Source organism: Carettochelys insculpta, chromosome 5, assembly GCF_033958435.1.
Source record: "Carettochelys insculpta isolate YL-2023 chromosome 5, ASM3395843v1, whole genome shotgun sequence".
Taxonomy (NCBI): Eukaryota; Metazoa; Chordata; order Testudines; family Carettochelyidae; genus Carettochelys; species Carettochelys insculpta.
This window is the reverse complement of record NC_134141.1, coordinates 37,322,789-37,348,101: the sequence shown is the minus strand read 5'-3', so window position 1 is coordinate 37,348,101 and position 25,313 is coordinate 37,322,789. Positions and strand designations below refer to the sequence as shown.

Sequence of the window (25,313 nt, the reverse complement as noted above, 5' to 3'; positions counted from 1 at the left end):
AAAGAACAGGTGATAGGGGACAAGAGCTGAGGAATCGTTGTTCTAAGTCAGCCATAAAAATGTTGGCATACACTGGGGCCGTGCGAGCACTCACAGCAGTGCCACTAATCTGGAGGTAAAAGTTCTCCCCACATTGGAAATAATTGTTGGTGAGAACAAAGTTACACAGGTCAGACACCAGATTTGCTGTGGTAATACCAGGGATGGTATTCCTGATCGCTTGTAGCCCATCTTTATGTGGAATATTGGTATAGTGAGCCTCCGCATCCATGATGGCAAGGATGGTGTTGTCAGGAAGGTTTCCAAAGTTTTGTAATTTCCTCAGGAAGTCAGTGGTATCTTGGAAATAGCTAGGAGTGCTGGTGGCGTAGGGTTTGAGGGGGGAGTCTACATAGCTCGATAGTCTGGGAGTAAGGGTGCCAACACTCGAAATGATAGGACGTCCTGGGTTTCCAGGTTTATGGATTTTTAGGAAGCAAATAGAATAATCCAGGCTAAACGTCAAATGAAAGATCCTGATATCAAAAATAAGTGGAGGCAAGAAAGGCCAAGGAGATTGAGTTTTATGCTGAAAAATCACGAGTAGAGTTTGTCACCCCTCCCAAGAAGTAAGGCTATTTATGGTAAATGCTCCCATAGATCTATACCACTCAAAGACCAAGACACGTCACCACATTTTAAGGACAGCAAAGCCATCAAAGTCAGCTGCAAACAGCAATTTGAGTTTCTTGTGAACTATGAGTCAGTTCTCTTTGACACTATCAAATCTAAACTTCAGCAACATGAAAGGGAATCTCTTGCTGACTCTCCTCCCTCAACCCTCGAAGTAGTAACACTGGCCATTCTGCAAACCAAGAACAAAGCAGAAGAGCCACATGGCATACCAGCAAACATCTGCAAGTTTGGAGGTGACATCTTAAAATCATTCAACAGCACACAGAGGAAAAGTGCTACTTTCTCACAAGCAAGGAGATTTGTAAAAATAATTGGTCTACAAATACTGGGAACCATTTCAAACAATACACGTACTACAGCACTGTTCCTTACCATATTCTAGTACAGGAGACCCAGGACTCACTCTAGTTTGATTTCTCCTCCTGCTGCTTCAAGCTGGATCTCTGACTCTAATGGCCTTTGTATTAAGCAAGTCAGCAACACAGCAACCCTTCCTATCTCTGTTAAAAAGAGGTAGGAAGGAAATTCACAAAACTGGACTAGGAACAGAAGCCAAAGATAAATGTGATGGCTCAGAGGACTTAGGAACGCCATTAAAATTTTACTCATTACCATTATGAAATATCAAAAGGGCTGAGTCATTATTTGCCTCCATATACATGTAATTGTTCATGTTCCCACATAAAGCTGAAAAACAGCATTTTGTGAAATGGTCCATAAGGCATTATGGAGTACAGCAGATGTTATGACTAGCTCCCAAATGAACAGGGTATTTGTCCCCTCATCAATAGTTGGTTTAGCACTGAGCCAGAATTTGGTAAAGGCAGATTTTTAATCAGTCAATATTTCTGAAGATATTTGCTAAAAAATTACATTGTACAAGATAGATCCAAGACACAGGGCTCCAAAATTATAAGATGAAAATCAAAAATACTTTGAGGATTATTTGTGAAAAGAACATGTAAGTGTATGTCCTCTGAGTTAGAAAAGATAGGTTATCTTTCCTTATTTGTGCATTCAGTACACTGTTCAACTCTTTGCTATCAGATAGAGTAATATAAGAAATTCAAGGATTTTTCTTTTTGTACTGAAGACACTTAGAATAGAAATATGAGGAGGAAAGGCTATTTTAGATCTCCAGCAGATTCAGTATGTCTCCAGGCACAAGAGCTTACGCCAATATTTTTTTTTTTTTGCAAAATTTCTGTAAGCTTAAACCTTAATCCTGTAGTTCTCTCATAAGCAAAATTTGTGCTGAAAGCAAATGAGAACTAAATGCAAGGAACCTTTAGAAACAGGTCCTTAACAGCGACAAACTGCAGATCCAGTACTAATTTCTCCCCATCTTTAGCATGTTAACATCTAATATTAAGAAAGAAAGAAATTGATAGTGCTAAAATATGCACAGAAATGTACAGATAGATACTTGAGCTTTATTATTGTTCCAGTGAACCATTAGAAAAAGCTGATGCAGTATGCTTAATTATGCCCATATACCTTAATATAAATCTCCTTCTGAACCACTGAGTACAAAAGCCAATAACAATAAAAGCAACAAACTCTGATGACACATCCTGGAAATTTTTGCTAATTATGTAGCCTAATGAGTATGAAAGCTGGTATTGCTGAGCTTCAGAGCTGGGGCAAGTAATTCACAAAGTTCCATGGAAGTGGCCTTATGCATGCAAAAGTTTTGCAGCCACTGGTCATTGTTCCACAGCTGCATACCTATGGCATCCCACCAGTCTGTGCTTGTCTCACAGGACCAGAACTGGCATTCCACTGTATCACCCGGCATGACTGCTGCCAGAATTTGCCAACAGTTCCCTTCAGTGAGTTCCTTTATGTCTGTGTGCGTGGCCTCCTCACGTTCTTCCTCACACTGGTGTCTCCTGGCTAGGTTCAAGACAAACAAACATAACGCATGAGGTGTTTGCGTTGCTTGCCACAGCAGTTTGTAGCTGAGTGGGATCCATACTTGCCGTACTATGGCATCTGCATGAATAGTGAAGGCAAAGCAGTGTAAAAAGATTGTTTGCCATTGCTTTCAAGAAGGAAAGAAGGGAGCAGGTAAGTGCAATATTGGAGGCTGACAACATGCATCCAGAACCACCCATTACAATGCTTTCTCCCCCAACACATATCCTGCAAGCACTGCGAGCCTATCCCAAAATGCAAATGGGATGGCTATCTAGAGTGCAGAGCTGTTACAGTCGAACAGGTCACACTACCAGAGACTGACTTTGTTGACCTCGTGTGCTCAGTGAGGACAAGCAACTCTGACTTAAAATTCAGATGCTAAAAAGTCAGCCTTAATAAATTTGACCTACATTTTTAACATTTGACATACCTTTGTGATTGCAAAACAACAAAACAAAACAAAACAAAAAAAAAAAAACCACACACAACTAGGGAAGGGGGTTAGCATGCAGGAGCTGGTTCAAGGCCAGAGGGGCTTGGGTCGGGTTGTAGGCTTACCTCATGCAGCACCTGGTCAGCAGCACAGCAAGACTAATGCAGGCTCGCTGCTTGTCCTGCCTCTGCGCTGCGCCACAAAGGCAGCCATCATATCCTGCTTCTAGGAAGGAGGCCAGGAGGCTCCACAAGCTGCTCTTGCCTGCATGCATTGCCCCTGTAGCTCCCACTAGCTCCAGTTCCCAGCCAATTGAAACATGGAGATATACATATCTCATAGGGCTGGAAGGGACCTCAAGAGGTCATCGAGTCCAGGCCCCTGCACTCACAGCAGGACCTATCACCACCCTGCACACTTTTTTTTGAAAGGCCCCCTCAACGATTGAACTCGCAGCCATGGGTTTACAAGGCCAATGCTCTAACCAGTGAGCTATCCCTACTGCCCGAAGTGAGCTCAGCGCCGGCGCTTGGAGAGCAGGCAGTATCTGGAGCACCCTGGACCTCCAGCCTAGGAACTGTATCTACTGCCATTTCCAGGGAACAGCCAGTACAGGAAAGGACTAAACTCAACAAATAGGGCACCATTCTATTTAGAATCCCAGCATACCCCACTTTCCTAGAAGCTGAAGGAAATCTGTATCTATTCTACCACTCTTTGGTTCAATGGCTTAGTCCTCTAGTTGTTCACTGTTTGGCAAGACTAAAAATGGGTAAAATGGGAAGGGGGGGCGTAAAAGCAAGGTATTGGCAGATCCTAGGAAAGGCAATTTAAGGGGGAGCAGAGAAAAATCAGATGCAGACACATTGAGATCTATGACTTGTTTCTTTTTAAACTGCCTGGGTTAGGTCTAGAAATGGGGACAATATGGGGGTTAGTTCTGGCTGCCTAGCTTTTTGTTCTGGCTAGTAGCTCAGTCCTCAGACTGATAGATGTAAGATTTTTTTTTTTTTTGGTGATTATAGACTTGCCATTCCACAGAGGCATATTTCCACTATTCGCCATTCTACAGTGCCTGGTAAGCTATGTTATGCTGTTAGATTTCTAAGGACATGTCTACACACCCCTACCCTTTCACAGGGGGCATGCAAATATGTGGGATCAAAACTGAAGATGAGGCAGGGATTTAAATATCCTGTGCCTTGTTCGTATATTCCTGCGTCTTAGGAATAAGGGAATTTTGAAAGCAAGGTTTCCTTTTGAAGTGCCAATGTCTACTCAGCACTTTCACTTATGAAATGACCCCACTTTGAAGGCCCCATCTGGTGGGAATATGCAAATGAGGGGTACAAAATCCCTGCCTCATCTGCAATTTCTATCCTGAGGATTTACATACGCCCTGCAGAAGGGAGGGGGAGTGCAGACATGGCCTAAGACTCATGAAGCACTGTTCCAAATATTGACCTCTTATTTATCGACATTTAACGTTAGCCACATAAATAAGCTTTTAGACCATATATTTGAGCCCACTTTGCCTCCTACTCACAAACCCACATATTGTACGCACCATATAATGAAGTTTATAAGAGATCCCATTCTTTCGATGTATTGTATATAGTTACAAAATAGCAGACAGCAGAAAAAAATGTGCATATGCACCAGTGATCACAGAGAAAAGCTTGTCTTGATTTGCTAATGTGGCATCACAACTAGATTATCTTTATAAATCAAAAACAGTGTGAGAAACTTTGCCAGGCTCATACTTTTTGTCCAGTTTTAGAACTACTTTTCCTGTAAAATTCTTAGTACGCACATCCATAGGTTATTACTTGCCATTTTTGCCACTCTACAGAAGGCGCACAAACACTAAAAAGCTATTTACCTTTCCTGTTAATAAAGATTACTTTTGTACTATATTGTTTTGCTAGGCTGGTATTATTTCAGTAACCACTGAAGAATATGGAAAAAAATGTGTCTGATACAAAAAGTATTTTTAGATACTGATTAATAATTTCAGAACAGTAAAGACTGGCTTAAGTCCTAAAGAATAAGCTTTTATATATCTTCCAGAACATAACAGTCACAATAAAGCTAGGGATTTGACTCACATAAGCAATATCTTTTTGGACATTGCTAAATTCTTTTCTTCCAAGTACAGCAGTAGGAAGTTCTGCAGCATAATTACACTGTGTGAAAAAAATTTATTAAAATGAAATAAGGGAAAATTCAGACTAATTAAATGTTCCTTTGTTCTTGTTTTATGAGAAGGTGAACGAACTTGAAACATGCCTTCTGTATTCCAGTCATCATTATATGGGGACTGGGTAGTAACTACTGCATTTAGGTTCCCCAATATTTTTATTTAACATAAAGGACTCTTGTTATCTTTTCTTTAAGCAATTCTTCCACCCCCATGCCTTGCAAATGATCACTGCTAAGGCAGCAGGCACCACACCCTCAGGATAAAGGCCTTTTCTTTATCCTATGAAATTTCATCCTGCTTTTGCAGAGATAATCTTTTGAAGATGACCGTTTCCTCTCTCTTCTGTGCACTTCATGAAAATGGATAGCATGACAATTATAACTGAAAACAAAAATTTAAAAATCAGACTCATGCTACTGCTGTCAAAAGAACATACAGTATACTGGAAATGCCTAAAAGCTACAACAGTGTCTGCAGTAGTTTGAGGTAGGTGAGTGCTCAGGGGGCACTATGTGGATGCTACCTCCGCATCCAATATCCATGTCTGGGATAGCAGTTTTCTGCTGTTACCATCCAATGCAATCACATAATTCAAGGGGTAACAGTCTCTGTTGCAGTGCTGAAGGTTCAATCCCCCCAATAATGTGCATGATAGAATTATTACAATTGCATGCTATAAACTCTTCTCTTTTAAAACCTAGAAATTACAGACAAAAATATAAAATCAAAGAAAGTTAGACTGCAGAATCGAGAACTTGGAAGCTAGGTAAGACCAGATGTATAGTTGCCCAGCCACTTTAATTATGCCCCTTTGCTCCTAGGCCTTATGAGTCTATCGTTACATAATCTCCATGTAGTCCCACAGAAACCTTATCAGCCACTGCAGGATGAACACAGAAGGGGGCAGAATTACAGTTACATAGCCAACTTTAGGTCAGGCTCGTACCAGCTTTTTAATTTGAGTTGCAACTTTTTACTTAAATCAATAGATGTCTTAACATGTTTTTAGTGGGTAATTTTACTTTCATTTATCAGGTCCTTTTCCATCTCTTGCTTAATGTAACCTTTTCAATTGCTCTTCAAGTAGCGGTTTTCCATGCTCCTAATTATTTTCTAGACTCTTCTGAACAATGACCCCAATTCAGCAATATTGCTTATGTCCTGCACATTTTCCAAAGTCACTGTCCTTCACAGGAAAAGGAGATTGATTGCCTTAGCTACGTGGATCACAGAAGTCTCCACTTAAGATTTGCCCACTTTGAACTGGTTGCCCACTGACTGCAGGCTGCTTGGTTGCAAGCTTCCACAGAGCTATTGCCACTCACTTCTGAACTGTCGAGAGCAGGTCTCATTTTAGTATTGCCGCACTTGGGGGTGGAAGAAAGCAATTTGCAAAAGTTCCACGAAAGCGGCCTTACACAGCAGACATTTTGTAGCCACTGCTGACCGTTCCCATACCTGCAGAATAATGCAGTCCCACTAGTCGGAGCTTCTTTCACAGCACCAGAACTAGCAGCTGCACTGGGCTCAAATCATTCACACCCAGGACCACCCATGTCACTTTTTTGACCTCGTCAGATGGGTGGAGATGAACCCGCAATGCAATGGGGCAGCAGGAACCGTGGGACAGGTATGCACAGTGCATTGCGGACAAAGTCGAAGCCGCCAACCCTAATGGGGATGCACTCCATCGATTTCATGTGCCACTATGGACATGTATCCTCAGCATCACAAAACTGAGCGGTAACAAATTTGACCTCATCTTTAAGTGTAGACATACCCTAAGATATTTCCCCATTATGAGGCTGATACTGATACAAATTCTCCTTCCTCATCTTCCCCACTTCTACTTTGCATATGCGTGAGTGTCATATTTGACGTAAATGGATCAGATGTTTGAGAAGCAAGAGTAAATCAAAGGCTAAATTCTATTTCCCTAGTGGAACAAAGTGCCTACCACAGAATCATTCATAAGTGGTTTGTGATCTAGGAATTTCAAATGATTGCACTGCATAAACCAAAAAAATGGGAACCAACAAATTGCTGAGGTACCTTCCAAATATTCAGTATGGAAAACTTTTCTAGGTACTACACAACATGTTCGTAGTCTAAGTGGTCAAATCTTGAGTTATGGAACCCACCTCAAAAGTGGGTGTGTGTATATAGGACACAAAGGGCAACTTAAAACCACCTTCAAGATTCCACTGTCCTCAGTCTGTCCTGGTGCCATTGTGAACTCTAGTTCAATTTAGAAGAGGCTGGAAAATGACTTTGTAAGTGTCAGAGGAAAAATGGCCACATTATACTTTAAGCCTGAGTTTTAGAATAAAACCCTCTTCTCTCCCACCACACCAACTTTTGCAAGACAAGTTTCAGAAGGAAACAAACTTGAATGCTTTCTACTTCGAGAGGCTTTTTGTGGAAATTTGAAGTTTCAGAATTGACCAATGTGTTCTGACATATGAGAAGGTTCACCAAACTTGAGGTTCTCAACTCTGAGAAGTCTAATTTCATGATCCACATGCAACCACAAAAATAAGTTGGTCTAATTAATCCTCACTGAAGACAGAGAAATTTGTGACTAAGGATGAGAGGAAAAATTTAGCTCTATTGGTTATAATATATAGCTCAAAAGGAACTTTAGTAAACCTTGTCAACTTATAAACTTTGTGATTGATTTCATAAGACTTATAAATACCACAGACAGAGCAGTTGCTCATTTTTATATTAAATCATTTAAATTCAGAACTAGAAGTTCCACTGGCACACATAAGCTCTATAAATCAAAAAGTCGTGGTTCTGAAAGAATAAATTTCAACACCTCAGCAGCACACTACAAAGGGTCAAATCTCTTCAGAGAAATCAGACTGAACATGTAAGAAACAATCTCATATGCGGCCTTAGGACAGTACAGTGATATGGGTAGGTACCTAGATATCTGATAACTAAAGCCCTACCAAATTCTCAATCCATTTTGGTCAATTTCACAAGTCACAGGATTTAAAAAAAAAAAAAAAAAAAAAAAAATCACAAATGCCATGATTTCATATATTTAAATATCAAACTTCTCTGTGCTGTAACTATAGAGGTCCTGACCCAAAAAGGAGTTGGCAGGGGTGAAGAGATAGCAAGATTATTGTAATATTACTATCCTTACTTTTGCATTGCTGCTGGCATTGACACTGCCTGCAGATCTGGGCAGCCACAGAGGGCAGCTTCTGGCTAGAAGCCCACCTCTGAAGACAGAGCCACTGTCAACACCACCACAGAAGTAAGGATGGTATGGTATTGCCAACCCTTACTTCTGCACTGCTGCTGCGGGATGCTGTCTTCAGAGGTGGGTGCCTGACCAAGAGCTGCCACCCTCCAGATGTTGAACTCTAAAAAGCAACCCAGAAGTATGACCCACCCCGTTTCCAGTCTCAAAGTTCCCTTGAAACACCCTGCAAATCCTTTTTTTGGGTCAGGACCCCTACAGTTTGAGAAACACTGCTCTCCACTATGAAATCTATGTGGAGGGCAAAAGCGCACACGCACGCACGCACACAGAGAAAAATCATATTTCATACTCTGACACGTTTTTCGTGGCCATGAATTTGGTAGTGTCATACTGATAACCCCTAAGGACACTGGTTCAAGCCCCATAATCATTCTGCTCCAAGATGATCTCAAAGGTGGCTACTTTCAAAGAGTTGGTATGCACTTATTCCCACATAGTCATTAACTCTTCTGAAGTCACCATCTTCCAGTGAGGTGTATAGCATAGGTTTTTGGTTTCTGTGGCTGCGTCTACACGTGCACGCTACTTCGAAGTAGCGGCAGTAACTTCGAAATAGTGCCCGTCGCGGCTACACGTGTTGGGCGCTATTTCGAAGTTGAAATCGACGTTAGGCGGCGAGACGTCGAAGTCGCTAACCCCATGAGGGGATGGGAATAGCGCCCTACTTCGACGTTCAACATCGAAGTAGGGACGTGTAGACGATCCGCGTCCCGCAACATCGACATAGCGGGGTCCTCCATGGCGGCCATCAGCTGCGGGGTTGAGAGATACTCTCTCTCCAGCCCTTGCGGGGCTCTGTGGTCACCGTGGGCAGCAGCCCTTAGCCCAGGGCTTCTGGCTGCTGCTGCTGCAGCTGGGGGTCCGAGCTGCATATACAGGGTCTGCAACTAGTTGTTGGCTCTGTGTATCTTGCACTGTTTAATGAAAGTGTGTCTGGGAGGGGCCCTTTAAGGGAGCGACTTGCTGTTGAGTCCGCCCCATGACCCTGTCTGCAGCTGTGCCTGGCTCCCTTATTTCGATGTGTGCTACTTTGGTGTGTAGACGTTCCCTTGCTGCGCCTATTTCGATGTTGGGCTGAGCAACGTCGAAGTTGAACATCGACGTTGCCAGCCCTGGAGGACGTGTAGACGTTATTCATCGAAATAGGCTATTTCGATGTCGCTACTTCGAAATTAGCTATTTCGATGTAGCGTGCACGTGTAGACGTAGCCTGTATGTTGTGAGCTGTACATTCCCCTCTCTCTATAACCTTCCTTCTAGAACCCTCTACAATCCCCATATTCCAGAAAAGAATCTTGTGTATCCATCTTTATCTCAATTCATCACAGCGTAGTCCCATCTTACATACTGATTTAGATATATTCCACTTGATCATTTTGATAAATACTATTTTAGATAATGTCACTTGTTTCTTGTATTGCCTTTCAAACACTCTCTCTCTTCCCCACACAGACATTTCAGAGCTTGACGACAGATGCGATCGGGTAATTAAAAGAGTCAGCACTCGTTATTTTATAAATAAAAAAGTGCTCTTTCCCCCCGCCCCCCCACAGATCTTTGCTTCAATAACAATTAAATTCACGTCTGATCAATTAACAAATAATGACAGGACTCTCACCCAATGTCCGTAAGTGGTGGTTTGTCCCGGCCCCTTTTGTAGCAAAGGAAGAGCTCTGGGCTTTTAAGACTCCCATAGTTCAAGTTGGCTTGAAGGGCTGTGGGGGTGGCTTCAACACAGGTGTAACCCTCAGGCACCGTTTCACCAGCTGACTTGATGATGACAGCTAGATCTGTAATTGGAGCCTTTGGACCAGATGACTTTGTTTCACAACGGTTCACCTCTTGGTCCAGAGGGGTCGAAGTATCAGTGAGTCCTGCCACTACAAAGTAGTCAGCCACTCTTGGACCTTTATCTTCTATCATGGTTGTCTCTGTGCTTCCTGAAAAAGAAAAAGTAAACAGGTTGCCACCTTTCACAAGACATTTGTCATTTCCTTCACAAGAGCTGAGATCACAGAAACAAAAACATTACAATTAATTTAAATCAAGCAAACTTTTCAGTACATAATCCCACAAAATACATGCAGGATGGATGTAGGCTAACATCAAAGACTAATCCTCCCAAAGATTCAGACTCAATGAAATACAATAGTATACATATTGTATTTTTTCTAGTTATGTCATAAAAAGGTGAGCTGGGTATAAAGATCACTGCGATCCCAAGAGGTTGATTTCATGCATCCCTACCAGACTTGTGAAATCTAATCCCAGAATATTGACCCTGGTGTGGCTCGATCTTTTGGACTAGTGTAAACATAGCCTTATACATTTGGCGTCAGTGACCTGTTGCTATGCACAGCAAAGAAGGAAATACAAGTTGTGTGCTCACTACAGTACCCTTTGCACACTTCACTTCATTTTAGGATTGAACAAATACTGTAGCCTTCAGGCCGCTGCCTAGCTATTTGAAGATCTGATTTTAATTAACTGCATATCTGTTGTCATATTCCACGAGCATTTGTCACCATTCAGCTACATATTCCAGACCTGGACTAAACCATTGTCCTGAAGCACCGGATGAACATATATCTCTCTCTTCCAGAATAATAAAATGTTAATTTCATAATGATAAGAAAACTAGCTGTTGACCTGCATTTAAAAATCCCGGGTGCACAGATTGGTAAACTGATCAGAGATTCAGAAATTTCTAGCTTTGCTCAGAAACAAGAGGAGAGACTTTTGGGAACAGATTTGCAATCAACAACCCTACCACAAGCCTATCAAAGCAATACTATTGCTCCAGCAAAACTCCTAAGACCAGTGAACCATACACATGCTCAAGCCCTAAAAATATAGAGAAGCTAGACTTCTACCTGCACATCTTAGCTGGTCCACTAGGGAGAGTCTTTGAGACCCACAAGAGGTTGGAGGATACAGGTGTTCTGGATAATTATGGGAGAGCCACAGCAATCAAAAGAGTTTACACTGGGGTGGGGGGACCTCTTCATTCCCATGGTTTATAAAAAAGTTCTTATGTTATGAAGTCTGATCACAATTTAAGTGACCTTTCAGCTAAAGGGCATCCAATTTCTCCTCTCCAGAGCCACAAGTAACGCAAAGGCAAACAACTGGGGAAGCAGACAGACACTGGTCCTGCTATTGATGGCATCGTCATAGGATTTAAATCCAGCTCCCCCGCAGATAGCCCCACCCACCCCCTATATACAAACGTAAGGAACAGGCAGCCAAGGGAAGGATGTGGAGAGGACACAGAGAAGACAGTATAGCCATCCCTTTCAAACACAATCATTCAACATAGGACACGTCTGATGTTGCGGCACAAACACCACCAACAGCTGACCCTCCTTTATTATAGTGCTGAACAATTCTTGATGGTGTTCTGGTGGTAAATGATCACTAGAAGCATTTTCCTGTAGTTCAGGTAACTATTTTGAGACCAGTGCCTGGTGTTGTTGAATAATTTTAATGACCAAAACAGTCCCCTGTGTTTCTGGTCTTCATTAAAAGAGATGGCTTTTTGGGTATGCTGACTGTCCCTTTTGTTGACTGTATTCACAACCAGAGAGTTTGGTCTAGATGAGAAAACAAAAACACACAAAAATCCTGGCTGCAATTTAGTGGGGTTTGGGTTTTTGTTTTGCTTTTAAACCAGTCTTCTAGCATGTGGAGATCAGAGGGAGGGGAGAACCTCTGCTGAAATTTGCCAAATGGACTTAGCAGGTTCCAGGAAGGCTCAAAGCTCTGTACTGCAGAAGACATGCAATATGTCCAGGTTTGTTATGGGATCTTGGACTCCCTTCAAGGGAACGTGCAGGCTATCAGCAACCCATTTCCTCAGGTTCTGCAACTGTGTAAACATAGCAGCTGATGATAGCAGCAGCAATACTCTCCTAACCAGTCCACGACTGCCCCAGCCCTGAGCCCCATCCTCATAGTACCATTTAGGAGGGGCCAGAGAGATCTCCTCTCCCTCCAGATTCATTCAGGGATGCTGCTTGCTGTTCCTCCAGCACTGTCAGGGAGCAAGGGGAAAGTGAACTGTTTGCAGCACTCTTCTCCCCCTGGCTAGGGAGAGCAGGTGACAGACCAGCCGTGCACTTAGTTCTCGCTCCTTCACAGGGACTGGACGGGAAACAGCAAGCAGCACATGATCATCATGGCCACAGACCATCTTATATTTGTTTTCTAATTAAACGGATGTGCCAGATGGGTCAATAGAACTCACTCCAAACATAAGTGCTTTAACTCAGAACACTCATTTTCAACTTTTTTGGTAATTTGGAATCAGACCTGCACCCTTGTTGAAAAATGATTAACTGAGTAAAAGAATTAGTATTCAAAATCATTCGGTATTTTGTTTCAGGATCCAACTGAAGCATAGGACACTGACTGTATCTGAAATAATTTCAGAGTCATCATTGGGATAACAGGCTACCAAGGCTAGCAAGTGGGCAGCACGAGTAGCCCTCCATCTCAACAGGCCACAATTTTGTCATAACCAAGACGGTATTCCAGGATAGGGTAGTTTTCCTAACTGCACTTGCGTACTTTGAATCTGTGGAGTGTGCCAACTGAAACGTACCAGTGCTTTGACTGGATGAAGATGGAGCGCACAACTCCCACAGTCAACGTTGTGTGCAATCTGCACATACCTCACTTCAAGTGCCCTTGCTTTTTATGTCCCTGTCACTTTAGCAACACCAGTACCAAAAATATATATTTGAGAACAAATTATATATATATGAATGACACGGACAGAAACCATCAGAAGTGGGCAATCCAGCATATGTGCAACATTTACCACAGTACCTTGTGGGTCACAAATAGAGCCCTAATGTGGCCCTCAGGTGGCCGCCACTGGATTGGTACTTTTATCAGGTTTCCTGCTGCTGATGCTCTTAAAATATTTTTTTGCCTCCCCCGGCTTTTTTTTTTTTTGATAGTTGCTCTACAAATTCTCTTTTGACTTGCCTAATTACACTTCACTTTCCAGAGTTTATGCTCCTTTCTACTTGCCTCAATGGAATTTGACTTCCAATTTTCAAATAAAGTAATTTTGCCTCTAATTGCCTTTTTCCCCTGTAGTTAGCCATACTGGCCTTTTGCTGGGAGAATACATTTAATTTCAGCTTCTATTATGCTTTTAAATAGTTTCCATGCAGTTTGCAGGCATTTCTCTCATGACTGTTCCTTTCATTGTCCATTTAATTAGCTTCCTCGTTTTTGTACAGTTCCCCTCTTTGAGGTTAAATATTGCCCTCCCAATAGGTCTTAAATTTAATAACATTGTGGTCACTCTTATCAAGCTGTTCAGTTATATTCACCTCATGGACCAAATCTTGTACTCTGCTGAAGACTAAATTGATAAAGAAAATGGCATTTGTGGGTTCCAGGACCAGCTGTTCCAAGCAGCAGCCATTCTCAGTATCCAGCAAATTTTATCTTTGCATTCCATCCTGAGGTGACATGCATGTAGAAATACTGAATTAGTAATGAGAAATTGGAACTTTCCATTTTTGTAGACTCTGTAGTCAGCCTGAGCAATTTACAATATTGTCATTATCTTGGCCAGGTGAATGGTAATATATATTTATTGCTACAGTCTTCTTATCCAAGCATGGAATTTCTATCCATACAGATTCTATGGTACAGTCAAACTATTACACACAAATAGAATATTAAAATGAGAAGTAGGGAGGTTATATAATACCTCTGTTTGGCATTGCAGTGTACACTATAGAATAATGTCTGCAGTTCTGGTGTCCCCAATTTGAGATGGATGTTGAAAACTGTCAGAGGATGCAGAGAAAATCCCCAGGAATGATCTAAGGATTGGAAAACACTGAGTATCTTGAGTCTAACTATTTGGCTTCACAGAAAGAACTTTTAAGGTGTGAGTTACCACCATCTAATTAACCACATGGAAATAAAAATTTTGATAGAAGGTTCTTCAGTTTAGCACATGCAATGGTGGGAAGTTGAAGGTACACAAATTCAGACAGGAAATAAGCTGCAAATTTTTACCAGTAATGTTAGCTATTAGAACCACTTATTGGGATAAATCACAATTGGATCTTTTTCTGAAAGACATGCTCTTGTTCAAATCAGAAGCAGTTCAGAGAAGTTCTATAACTTGTTTTATGTGGGAAATCAGACTAGGTGATCAGATAAGTCCTTTGTGGCCTGGTAATTTATTATTCATTATGGCTTTTAAATGGGTGGCAGGCAAGGCCCTTCATATTCTGTTTTTATTTTGTTTTCAATTTCCTGTGAATTCATCAATTTATTACCAAAACTAAAACACTTGAAAAAACAATGCAAAAATTAACTTCAGATATTTCTGCGTTAATATTGATGGCCTGCAGGACAGAAATGTAGAAAAAGTAAAAACTGAAAAAGTGACAGTAATTTAATGCTGTGGTTTATTTCATGAACTGTGCATTAACAGAATGTACACGAGCATGCACACATATCCACATATGTTTGTGCATTTATTGTCTCTTACATTGACATACTTTAACAACCTTTTTTTGTACTCAGACTAGATCATTAACAAAATACATCTAATGTAATGTACTGGATTTTCTTAACATCATCACAGCATTTTCATGTATGTGAGTGGCCCAAAAGTCAGTAAAAACCAAACTCAGATTTTTTTTCCAGTTGAAAAACAGTAAAACCTGAAAACGAAGTCTTGAAGGGCGTACTATGTGTGACTATAAAGAGACAAATCTTGCCAAGACATGCGAATGTCTTCCTTTTGCTACTTTCAGGGATAATGTCAGCCTCAGACATCTGAAACAAAAAATTCTAGTTTTGTAAAAACAGGCTTTTAGAAAAACATAAGATCAATCTGAGTGGATGTCTGAACAGGAAGCAAAGGACCAAGTGGACTTGTACGCACTAGTTTTCCCTTGTTTTGTTTTGGAATGCAGCTTGTTTTGTATGTAATTCTACATTTGTAAGCTCAAATTTCATGACAGTCCGCATTATCATGTTTGTATTCTGGAGAACTGAAAAATGGTATTTTACAGGGTTGTTTTGTTTTTTTGCATTTGTCATCAAAATATAAAGTGAGCACTGTAAACTTTGTATTCTGTGTTATAACTGAAATCAATATATTTGAAAATGTGGAAAATTCAAAAATATTTAAATAAATGGCATTCTACAATTGTTTGAGAGATAAATTAGGACGTCATGTGATTAAACTAATTTACCTATTAAGAGAGAGTAAAACACATGAAGTGACTTGGGTTAAGATTAGTAAACCAAAAACCTAATCTCCTTTCCAAAAAAAAAAAATTCCATCCGTTTTTAGTTCTGTAACCCTGGGATAATGGCTATCAGGTAGTATATAAGATTTGTTCTGTATGATTCATCTTCCTAAAAATATACCTAATAAAGTAATTTTCCCCTCACCAATGGCTCTCTCCCCATCCATTCACTATTAAAAAGTAAGGCTTTTCACCCAAATCTCTCATTTTATTTCTATCACAGGAATAATAATGAATGATGAAGAACTAGTTACATGTCTAATACACCACTAATTTTTCTGTCACAGTTTGCCCAATCACACAGGGTAAATCTAGCAACAGATAGACTACATTAATAGATGACATATTAAAGTAAACTTGCCAAGGAGTGTTACAGCAAAAAGGGAGTGGGAAAGGAAAATAAAGGAAAAATGTAAGGTAAACAAAACAGCATTACTCAGGCAACAAATGTGTTATGCCTTTAAAGCAATACAGTGATAATCTGTGTGTGTAAAGGTTGGCCTACACACTAAGTTACTCATAGTCCTGAATAACTACATGCATAGACAGGCCCTTAGTTTAAGGCTGCCTCACTTCAACGCTTAGTAAGCAATGTTTATTCCCCTCTTGCAATCTTCATACAGAGAAGCAGATGTTGCCACTGCATGTGTGTATCAAGAGTATGGTTTTGTTCAATTTATTCTTGCCAACAGATGTAATTCAATAATTTGTCCAAAACTGAAGTTTTACCCAAACAGAACAAGTTGCAGGACTCAATTTCAAATAAGTCTGACAAAAATTAGTTATATTAATGTTAGGAACCTCAGCACAAATGGGGGAAAAGGCCCACACAAACACACTCTTACACACTCCCTTGCTTAGTTTTCTGACATTTGGAAAGAAAAAAAAAGTCGGGCTACAAAGAGTTTTCACTAAAATTGGGGTTAAGGGGAGGTTGGTCGTAAGTACAAACGGGCGTAAGTCGATGTGTTCATAAGTCAGAGACCGCCTGCACTGGTACACTATATAACCAAAGTGCTCCTACTATAGGCCTGGTCTTAAACTCAGGCCTTCTACATTTACATGCTTAAAACAGCTGTACCAATACAACTGTGCCACAGTAAGAGAGCTCATGTAGCTGCATTACAGCAAAAGAAGAGAGCTTTCCCATCAACATAATAAAAATCAGCTTATGAGCCTCTTCAGACAACACAGAACTGTACACACAAGCACTTATGCTGGCAAAACTTGTGACATTTGGGGGTGTATTTCTCTCACCTCAGAGGAACAAAATTTTTACCAATGTAAGTGCTAGTGTATACATGGCGTTAGGCTAGGTTTGTATACCTTGGTCAATCTAGTTACACTGTTCAGGGATGTGAAAAAACACCAATGTTTATTCATACGAGGTAGTCAAAAAGACTCAAGTGCACTTGTTTGGAAACAATGAGAATACCTGTAATTTATTAAAATATTGAACTACTGAATAAAATTACATGAATCTGAAAAAACAAGTTAAAAATATATAAGCATCATACCCTGGAAAGTCACTATTAAAAAGCTAGACACTAATTTATATGAAATGAAAATGTAAAACTTCAGACCAGTTGAAATCTGTAAACCATGTATGAGTGTCTTTTTCATTAGCTGTTAGTGGACATTTCACATACACAATGTCAAAGAAAGATCTGTAATGCCAACATTCTTCAGGTCAACGTGTTGATGAAACACCCAATATGCCTTTGGGAACTCTAATTATGGTTCAAATTCCCCCTTCATCAGTTACAAGTCTATTTCGGACAACAAAGCTACAGTTGGAGTACAAGAATTGCCGACTGCAAGTTCCATATTTAGAATAAAACCTTACATAAAAAAGGCTCCTTCACATGTATTTTTATCTGGGTACAGCATGGTGTGTGAGAATTCAGACATGTGCTTTTCCTAATCAGACACTATTTTTATTAAGATCAAAGATAACTGAGAATGGATAAAATTCATTGTGGTAACAGCAAAGTGAAGTGAGTAAGCCTTAAACAAAACACAGTTGATTAGTTATAGATAACAATATATAGTACATAAGAAGTATTTAAGACAAACAGAAATCCCTAGCTCCGAAGCTCAAGTTACTTCTATTACTTGACAATCTGTGGTTAGCGATAAATAGAACTGTCAAAAGAGGTGAAACTTACTATGTGCTTTGAAATTTGATTCTGAAAAGCTACGGAAGAACTTGTGTTTTAAATCAAAACCAAAAAACAGTCTGGCTACATAAACACTACAGCGATCTTTTGAAAGATGTTTTTGCAGATCACACACAAAAAAAAAAAAAACAGATTGAAAGATCAATCCGCTCTTCCAATAAACAGCATCCACAGAGTCCCCGCTCTTTCGAAAGAACAGGCCAGGGATTGAAATATCCAGTGCAATGAGGACTGCTCTTTCAAGAAGAGTACCTAGGTCATCTACACAATTTTTTTCTGAATGAATCTTTTGGAAGGGAAGAAGGCCACCAGAAAAAGGGCCGTGTTCTTTCAATTTCAGATCAAAAGTGTGCATTGTGCATGTAGACAGTGTCTGTGCAGGTTCTTTTGGAAAAGGCCCTTCTTTCCTAAAGACTTTTTTAGGGTAGATGCAGCCTAGGAGTTTGCCCTTGTTAAAATGGCTGCATTCCCCTCCCCCAACACTTTAACACAGAAAATTACTCATATGAACTCAACCGACAACAGCCAAGTTTCCTATGTGCCTCTATCCAGTTGCAAGTGACTTCCTGAGTTCTTAGGACATGTCTACACCACATCTGGGAACAAGTTTGGGTCAACAGATTCGTACTAGCATACTAAAAATAACAGGCAGACACTGCAGCTCTGACTCAAGTTATATGGTAGGGGAAGAAGAGCTTCAGAGCCTGAGCCACAATGTCAAAGCAACATCTACACCATTAATAGTATGACAAACACACACCCACTTTGAATAAGGCCTATCGTGCTAGGCTATGTCTATTATCTTACTCACAAAACTGTGGTATTCAGTCTGAGTTCAGGGTCATCAGGGATGTACACAGGAATAAAAATATGGACGCTATTTGAGGAGCCACAAGATCTACCTCTCTTTCCTTCCCCTTGTGGCCACACCAGCAGCTACACGACCTCCCAACAGGGGCAGAAGAGCCGTCCTCCCCCTTCCTCCCTGCCTCCAAGGCCCTGGGGCCAGTGTCATCTCCCACCCCAGCCCCAGGACGTGAGCTCACTCTCCTTGCCACATACCCAGAGGAGTTCTGTGTTCCCTCTGATGGGGAGTGCCCCCGCTTCCCCATCCCCCCATACATTTGAAGGCCATATATTCCAAGATGTTTGATAACCAAAACCAATTTGTCTAACTAAAAATAAAACAAAAGAGTTAGCTAATGTTAGCACCAAGCTTTCTGATCAAGTGGCAGATATTGTAAAAGGCAGTGTTAATCCAGTCTACAAACGTTATCTTGAAATTCTTCCACACATTGTACTACAAATTTTGCTTTAACTGTTACAAAAACAAAAAGTTATCACTTGTCTGATACATTGTGAATTCTGCAGTAGAAAAGCACACGTTGAATGGATATTCTCATTCTGAAGGGATTTTTTTGTTTTGTGTTGTGGACCTCTACAACATAATTGTGAGGTACAACAGGAATGCTATTATTTGGGGGGTTGAGTGAAACCTTGTTTAAGTTCATGGATAGTAAGAGAGAGGTAGTAGCGGTGTTAGGTTGTATTCTAACAAAACAAAAAACAGCAGTCGTGTAGAACTTTACAGACTAAGAAAATAATTTATTAGGCGATGAGCTTTCGTGGGACAGACCCACTTCATCAGATCTACAGCATCTCCAGTCCAGACTCAGTTATACAGCACGGAGGTCCAAACAAAAAAAAAATTGCAATAAAAACTGACATCATTTTGTGAGTCTTTAAAGTGCTACATGACTACTCTTTTAAGTTCATGGATGCAATGGTCACCCTTCGTTGGGGATAAACGTAAAAACAAATTAAGTCCCTTTCTAGAACAAATAGTTCAGACTGCTGACCAGCCTTCCATGTGGTTTATGTTTCAGCTGATGATCCCTATTATTTTAACTATGTGGGAGAAGGCATGGGGCCTTGTTATTGTTTGATGGAGTGGGGGTGAGTGAAAGAGTGAAGCATATGCCCCAGGAGCAATCACAAGGGAGCATGGAAGCGCTAGAGAAAAACCTTGTAGCTTGTAGGGATGTAACAGAGTATCCACTTACACAACTAACTGATAAGCATCTCCCTATCTGTTTGGGTTAGCAGTTAATCACAGCCGTATATACTCCCGCAAGTAAACAGAGACTGTCTGGTTCAGCTTCCATCCCTGCTTGTGCCAGGATGAGGCAGTTTCCCCACTGCCATTCTGCATTTAAAAGTTTGAGCCAGCCTGAGTGCTGGCTCAGCTTCTGTTCCTCCTCCCTACCCTAATGGAGGGGGAGGGGAAGAACTCCATCCCCATGGTGGGGGCTGAAGCTGAGCCAGCCTGGGTGCCAGCTCAGCCTTTGACATGCAGAGCAGCAGGATAGCGGAGAAGAAGAAGGAAGAACCCGATCACCATGGCAGGGACAGAAGCTGAGCCAACCTGTATGCCAGGTCAGCCTTTTAAATGCTGAATGGCTGGAGTGGGGAGAGAGAGTAGAAGCTGAGCCAGCCTGCATGCCACCTCAGCCTTTTAAAATGCAGAGCAGTAGGGTGGGGGTGGTTAACTGAGTAACAGACAAATTTTGGCAGCTACTCGGTGACCAGATTACTTGCTCTTTAACATCCCTAGGACCTTGGCCCTGGAAAAAAAGCCAAGAGATTTTGGGTAGAATGCTCATTAGAAAGAGTTTCTTTGTTACTTCTCCAAGCCTATCTTGCACTTTTATTGTTAATGGAATACTGTGTAGGTGATTTGCAAATAAACACGACTTCATCAAATTAATAGTAGTTTTTCCTCCAAATGGAAACAGTCTATATTTGACTCTTGCTGGGTAACAGCTCAGGTCAAAGGGTTTATAAACTGTACTTTAAAAAAAAAAGACTAGCACTATGGAGGCTGATACCTTTACAAGCATTTCACACTGAATAAACAAATGCAATTACATCCTGAACCTCTCTAGTCCAGCAACATCCTTAGTCCAGCATAATTTTAGTTAACCAGATGTCCGCTCACTATGGGTGTGGTCATGTTTCCTGTGGTCCCATAATGTTTGTTTACAGCCACCAGTCCTGGCTCTCAGTATTCTGTGCTGTTATTTAGCTGTAATTTACCCCTAAATCTTTCCTCTAGGACTGCAGCAAGCAGTGAAAGTATTAGTAATGCCACTAGACAACACTGACCTGTGGTTCAGCAAATTCTCTGGTTCAGCATTGCTCAAGTTCTGAGGGTGCCAGACTAGAGATGTCCAATATGTACAGCTTACGGTTCCATGTCATTAGTGGCAACATTATTAGTAATTATTCTGAGTGGGACTAGTGCTCCAAGTGTTCCAGGTATTTTCCAAATACACTCATCCCTCGTTTAACAAGTACTCGCTAAAATGACAGACATACGTACCTACCTTTTTTCACTAAGCAAGTAAACCTCCCTCACTTATATGGAGCCAGCTACATGGTTCCCTGGCCCAGGGGCAAGGAGACCCACAGCCCCATGGCTGGCTCTGTGCCAGCTGCCGGCTCCCTGGCCGATGGCGGGGTGGGGGAGAACCATGACTCGCAGCCCCACGGCTGGAGCCTTCTTCCTCCCTTCCCTCAGACATGCAGCTGTCTGGCAGGCCGGCAGCTGGGGGAAGAGAGGTAAAAGGCTCTTAGCCTGGTTCCCTCCCCTGCACTGGCGAGAATGTGAAAGTGACCAGCCGTGAACTGATCGGTTTCCAGGTCCCACAAGCGGGGGGCGGGGGAAAGAGAGAGACTGGAACCAGCCTGCTCCTGGTTCCCAGCTCCTGCCACTCTGGGAGCCAGGAAACTGACCAGCCCTGGCTGTTCCTGGCTCCCCTCTCCTTGCAGGAAAGTATGAGTTAAGGAGGGGTTGCAGGAACAACCCCTGGGTAACTCAAGGTTTACTGTATTTGTCCCTCCTCCCACCCACCCACCAGGCAGACCTCACCCTCGGCCAGGTTTTAACACCTTACCCCCCCAAGATCCTAAACTGCCCCCAGCCTTAGAGCCCCTCAGCAGCCACAAACTGCCCTCAGCCTTACACTCCCCCTGCAGCCCCACAGTGCCCCCAGCCTTGGGCTCTCCATGCAATCCCAAAGTGCCCCCAGCCTTACACACCCCCTGCAGCCCCAGACTTCCCCCAGTCTTAGACCCGCCCCCCTAGAATCCCTAAACAGCCACAGCTTTAGACTCTCCTTCTCCCACTGCAGCCTGTTCACTGGCACTGCTAGGCTGGGTGCCTCCCCCAGCCCTCCTGCTCCCAGCAGGTAACAGTCATTAAAACCAATTAACTCAAGTGTCAAGGTTTCAGCACCTAGGCATAAAGTAATTGCTATCCCTAGTGATAGAGATAGCTGCTGGAGATGGCAGCTCTCCCTATCCATAGATATCTGCCTGAGGCAGCAGCGTTAAGAAACTGCAAATGGCTTCTGTAACAGCCACATGCAGCTGGGAACTGTCCAGCTGGCCACCTTTAACAAATCTAATGGGACCCATTTTTCAGTCCCAACCCATAAGCTGGGAATCCCTGGTCTACATACATACACTACATCCTACTCCTAGCACCAAACTATTCAAAATACATCAGAAAAAGTACCTAAACTCAACTGGTTTATGTCAAGTTACAAACACTTGGAACAAATGGGAGACTTTTACATGTATTTTAATGGGAATTTAGTGCTGATCTTATGAGGTTTTTGCCTACGAGCAGAAATTTGGGAACCAACTGTGCTCATATAGTGAGAGATGAGTGTATAAGATAACAGATATCCTGAAGAGTACGTAGCATAATGATAAATAAATAATAATATTGGTAGCATGTCAAGGAAAGCAATGCTGGATCAGAAGAAGAAAAAGCCTACACCCAAGTCTAAGCAATTTTACAGTTTTTAAAAGGCTATACAACTGCAAAATAGTTTTATTTTAAACTAAACAATACTGGATTAAACTAGATAGTACAATTAGTGAAGGAAAATATGCATCAAAATGTTAGTTTGCAAAACACCCAACTACTCTATTAGGCCTCTAAGCAAAGATTTATCTATAGAATCAAGTTTGTGGTTTTGTTTAGATGGTTTGTTTTTTCTTCTTTAGACCATTGTTGCTATGTGAAAACCCTCTGTCCCCACACACAAGAACGGGGAACTATCTAAAACAGGAGAGAATAAAGTCTTTTATCATACATAAAATGAAGTTTAAAAGATATTTTTCCTCAAATTTATTACCTACAGTTTAAAAGTAAAGAATTTCCTAAATTTAACTGAAGTTTATATAGTTTGCCCACTCAGAGTAAACCAGTTCTCTGCCAATTCAAACTGTACCAGATCAAATGCAAGTCAGCCTTAAGGACATAGCTCTCAGGACACCTCCCTGCCCAAATTAATTCAATTTTGAGTTACAATTATGTTCTGGATACATTTCCTCATCTGTGTAATACAGTCTTGACAAGGAGGGTAAAGGCTATTATACTCACACTAGATGCTTATATTTTCCTTCCCCTAAACTATCTTACAGAAGTGATAGAATTAGACTATAACTACTCCCCCTCATCGCAAAATAAAAGTTTTCTAAAGAACCACCAAAATGTATTTTAATCTCATGTTCATGACCGCTGATATCCAGAAATCTATTTCAGTAGACTTTCTCCCCTGTCTAATTGAAAGACACAAAAATGGAATTTGTAAATGTTACCCACTAGCCCATCAACAGTACAGAAAGATTTTGCACTTAAAGAATTCATGCACGATAGTTCAAGAAGTTTTATTGTTCTGCCTTGTGGAGTTGTGAAACTAAATGTAACACTAAGTTTTTTATTAAGTTTTCGTAAAAATAAAGATAGCAATTTTTATTTGCTAACTGTAAGGTCACCTGACAGCTTGTTAGCTTAAACAGCAACACACTCTGCACAAAGATGTGTACTGCTATTCCCCTTCCAAATTTAGAAGGCTCAAGCTGCCAAAGCTAACAGAGTTCACATGAGTACATCTGCCCATTAGTATAATAGGTTATAAAGGTAGCTTATCTATGAACAAAGAATATATCCAATATACACAATGATTTGTGATGTTATATGTGCCACCTGCTACAAAGTCAAGAGAAAGGAAAGGAGGGGACAACGCACACCAATATGTAGTATATTGCATTTTCTGTGTGTGCCAAAACAGCCACTTTGCTAGGGGCTGGCTTCCCATTAGGAACAAATTTGAGTTAAAAAGATTAAACTGAAATTACTTCAATTAAATTCCTCTCCTCAAACTGAGATGTTTTAATAAGAGAAAGCTTCCAGCTACACAAGACTATTTTGAAGTTCTTCAGGGCACTAACAAGATCTTAACGAATAGAGATGAGTGAATAGCACACTTGAGTGCTGAAAGAAAGTTTTGTAATTTGTCACCACTGCCCTCCTTTACTTCTGGCAGTGCTCACAATGTATAACAGGAGCTGCTGTACAGACAGCATAGTCCTGTCTCAAGGAACATATGATCTGATGATCATGTAGCATGATGGGATATCCTCCAACCACCACACCCCCCCTGGTAAAAAAAAAAAAAACTAAGTGGTTTCTAATACATACGAATATAGCTTTCATTACACCATAGGACTATTTTCCACGGAAATGGCATATGTTGCCAGAGTGCAAACAGGGCAGATGTCACCATTCTGGAAGAACAAGAAAAGCTCTACATCTATTCCTTAAGCTTTTCTTGTAAGTAGGCTGCACACGTATTGGGTAATATTTGCTAAGACAGAATTCACTGCATTAGTAATACAAAGTAATCATTTTTAGCATACAAATATAAATTTGATGATTGATGGAAGTGAGAATTCAGAGAAAAAAAGCCAAGGATTATTAACATGTATTTTCCTTTAGTTTGTGCATGTTTAAAACAAACTCTGACCATGCTATGCATCCTCAGTAAACAACTCCGAAGTCAAACACCCCAAAGAACAGGGACAAAAGGTTTAAGGTTTTGTTAAATTCCATGATTTTATTTGTTCAATGGAATTTCACAACTATATCCTAAACAGAAATATTTAATTACAACCATATTTTACACATATACTTGGAGTATGGCTTTTAATCCTTATGAATTCACAGTGTAACAAGATGGAGGAGACAGAGAATTCTGTCTGCTGACAATTTATTGACCACTGAATTAGGCACCATTATCAAAAGCAAGCAACTGCCCAAAACAACACCCAGAACAGTAGAGACTAGCATAAACAGTGTGATGGAATTGATGTGCACCAAGCTGCACATCATGTAACCTAACATTTGCATTGCACTGATCAGAAACCTGACACTTAGGTTTATCTTTGTGCAGGTTTAGGGAAAAAACATTTC

At 41.0% G+C, this 25,313-nt stretch overlaps 1 protein-coding gene across 1 annotated transcript in view; it reads right to left on the bottom strand.

Annotated features, from left to right (window-relative positions):
• Window positions 1–25,313, bottom strand: part of DENND4C (DENN domain containing 4C) — a 132,048-nt gene that overhangs the window by 83,372 nt on the left and 23,363 nt on the right. The window contains exon 2 of the mRNA XM_074994973.1: window positions 10,130–10,451. Within this exon, the coding sequence (XP_074851074.1) occupies window positions 10,130–10,434 (305 nt within the window). The 5' untranslated portion in view covers window positions 10,435–10,451. The remainder of the gene's footprint in view (window positions 1–10,129; window positions 10,452–25,313) is intronic.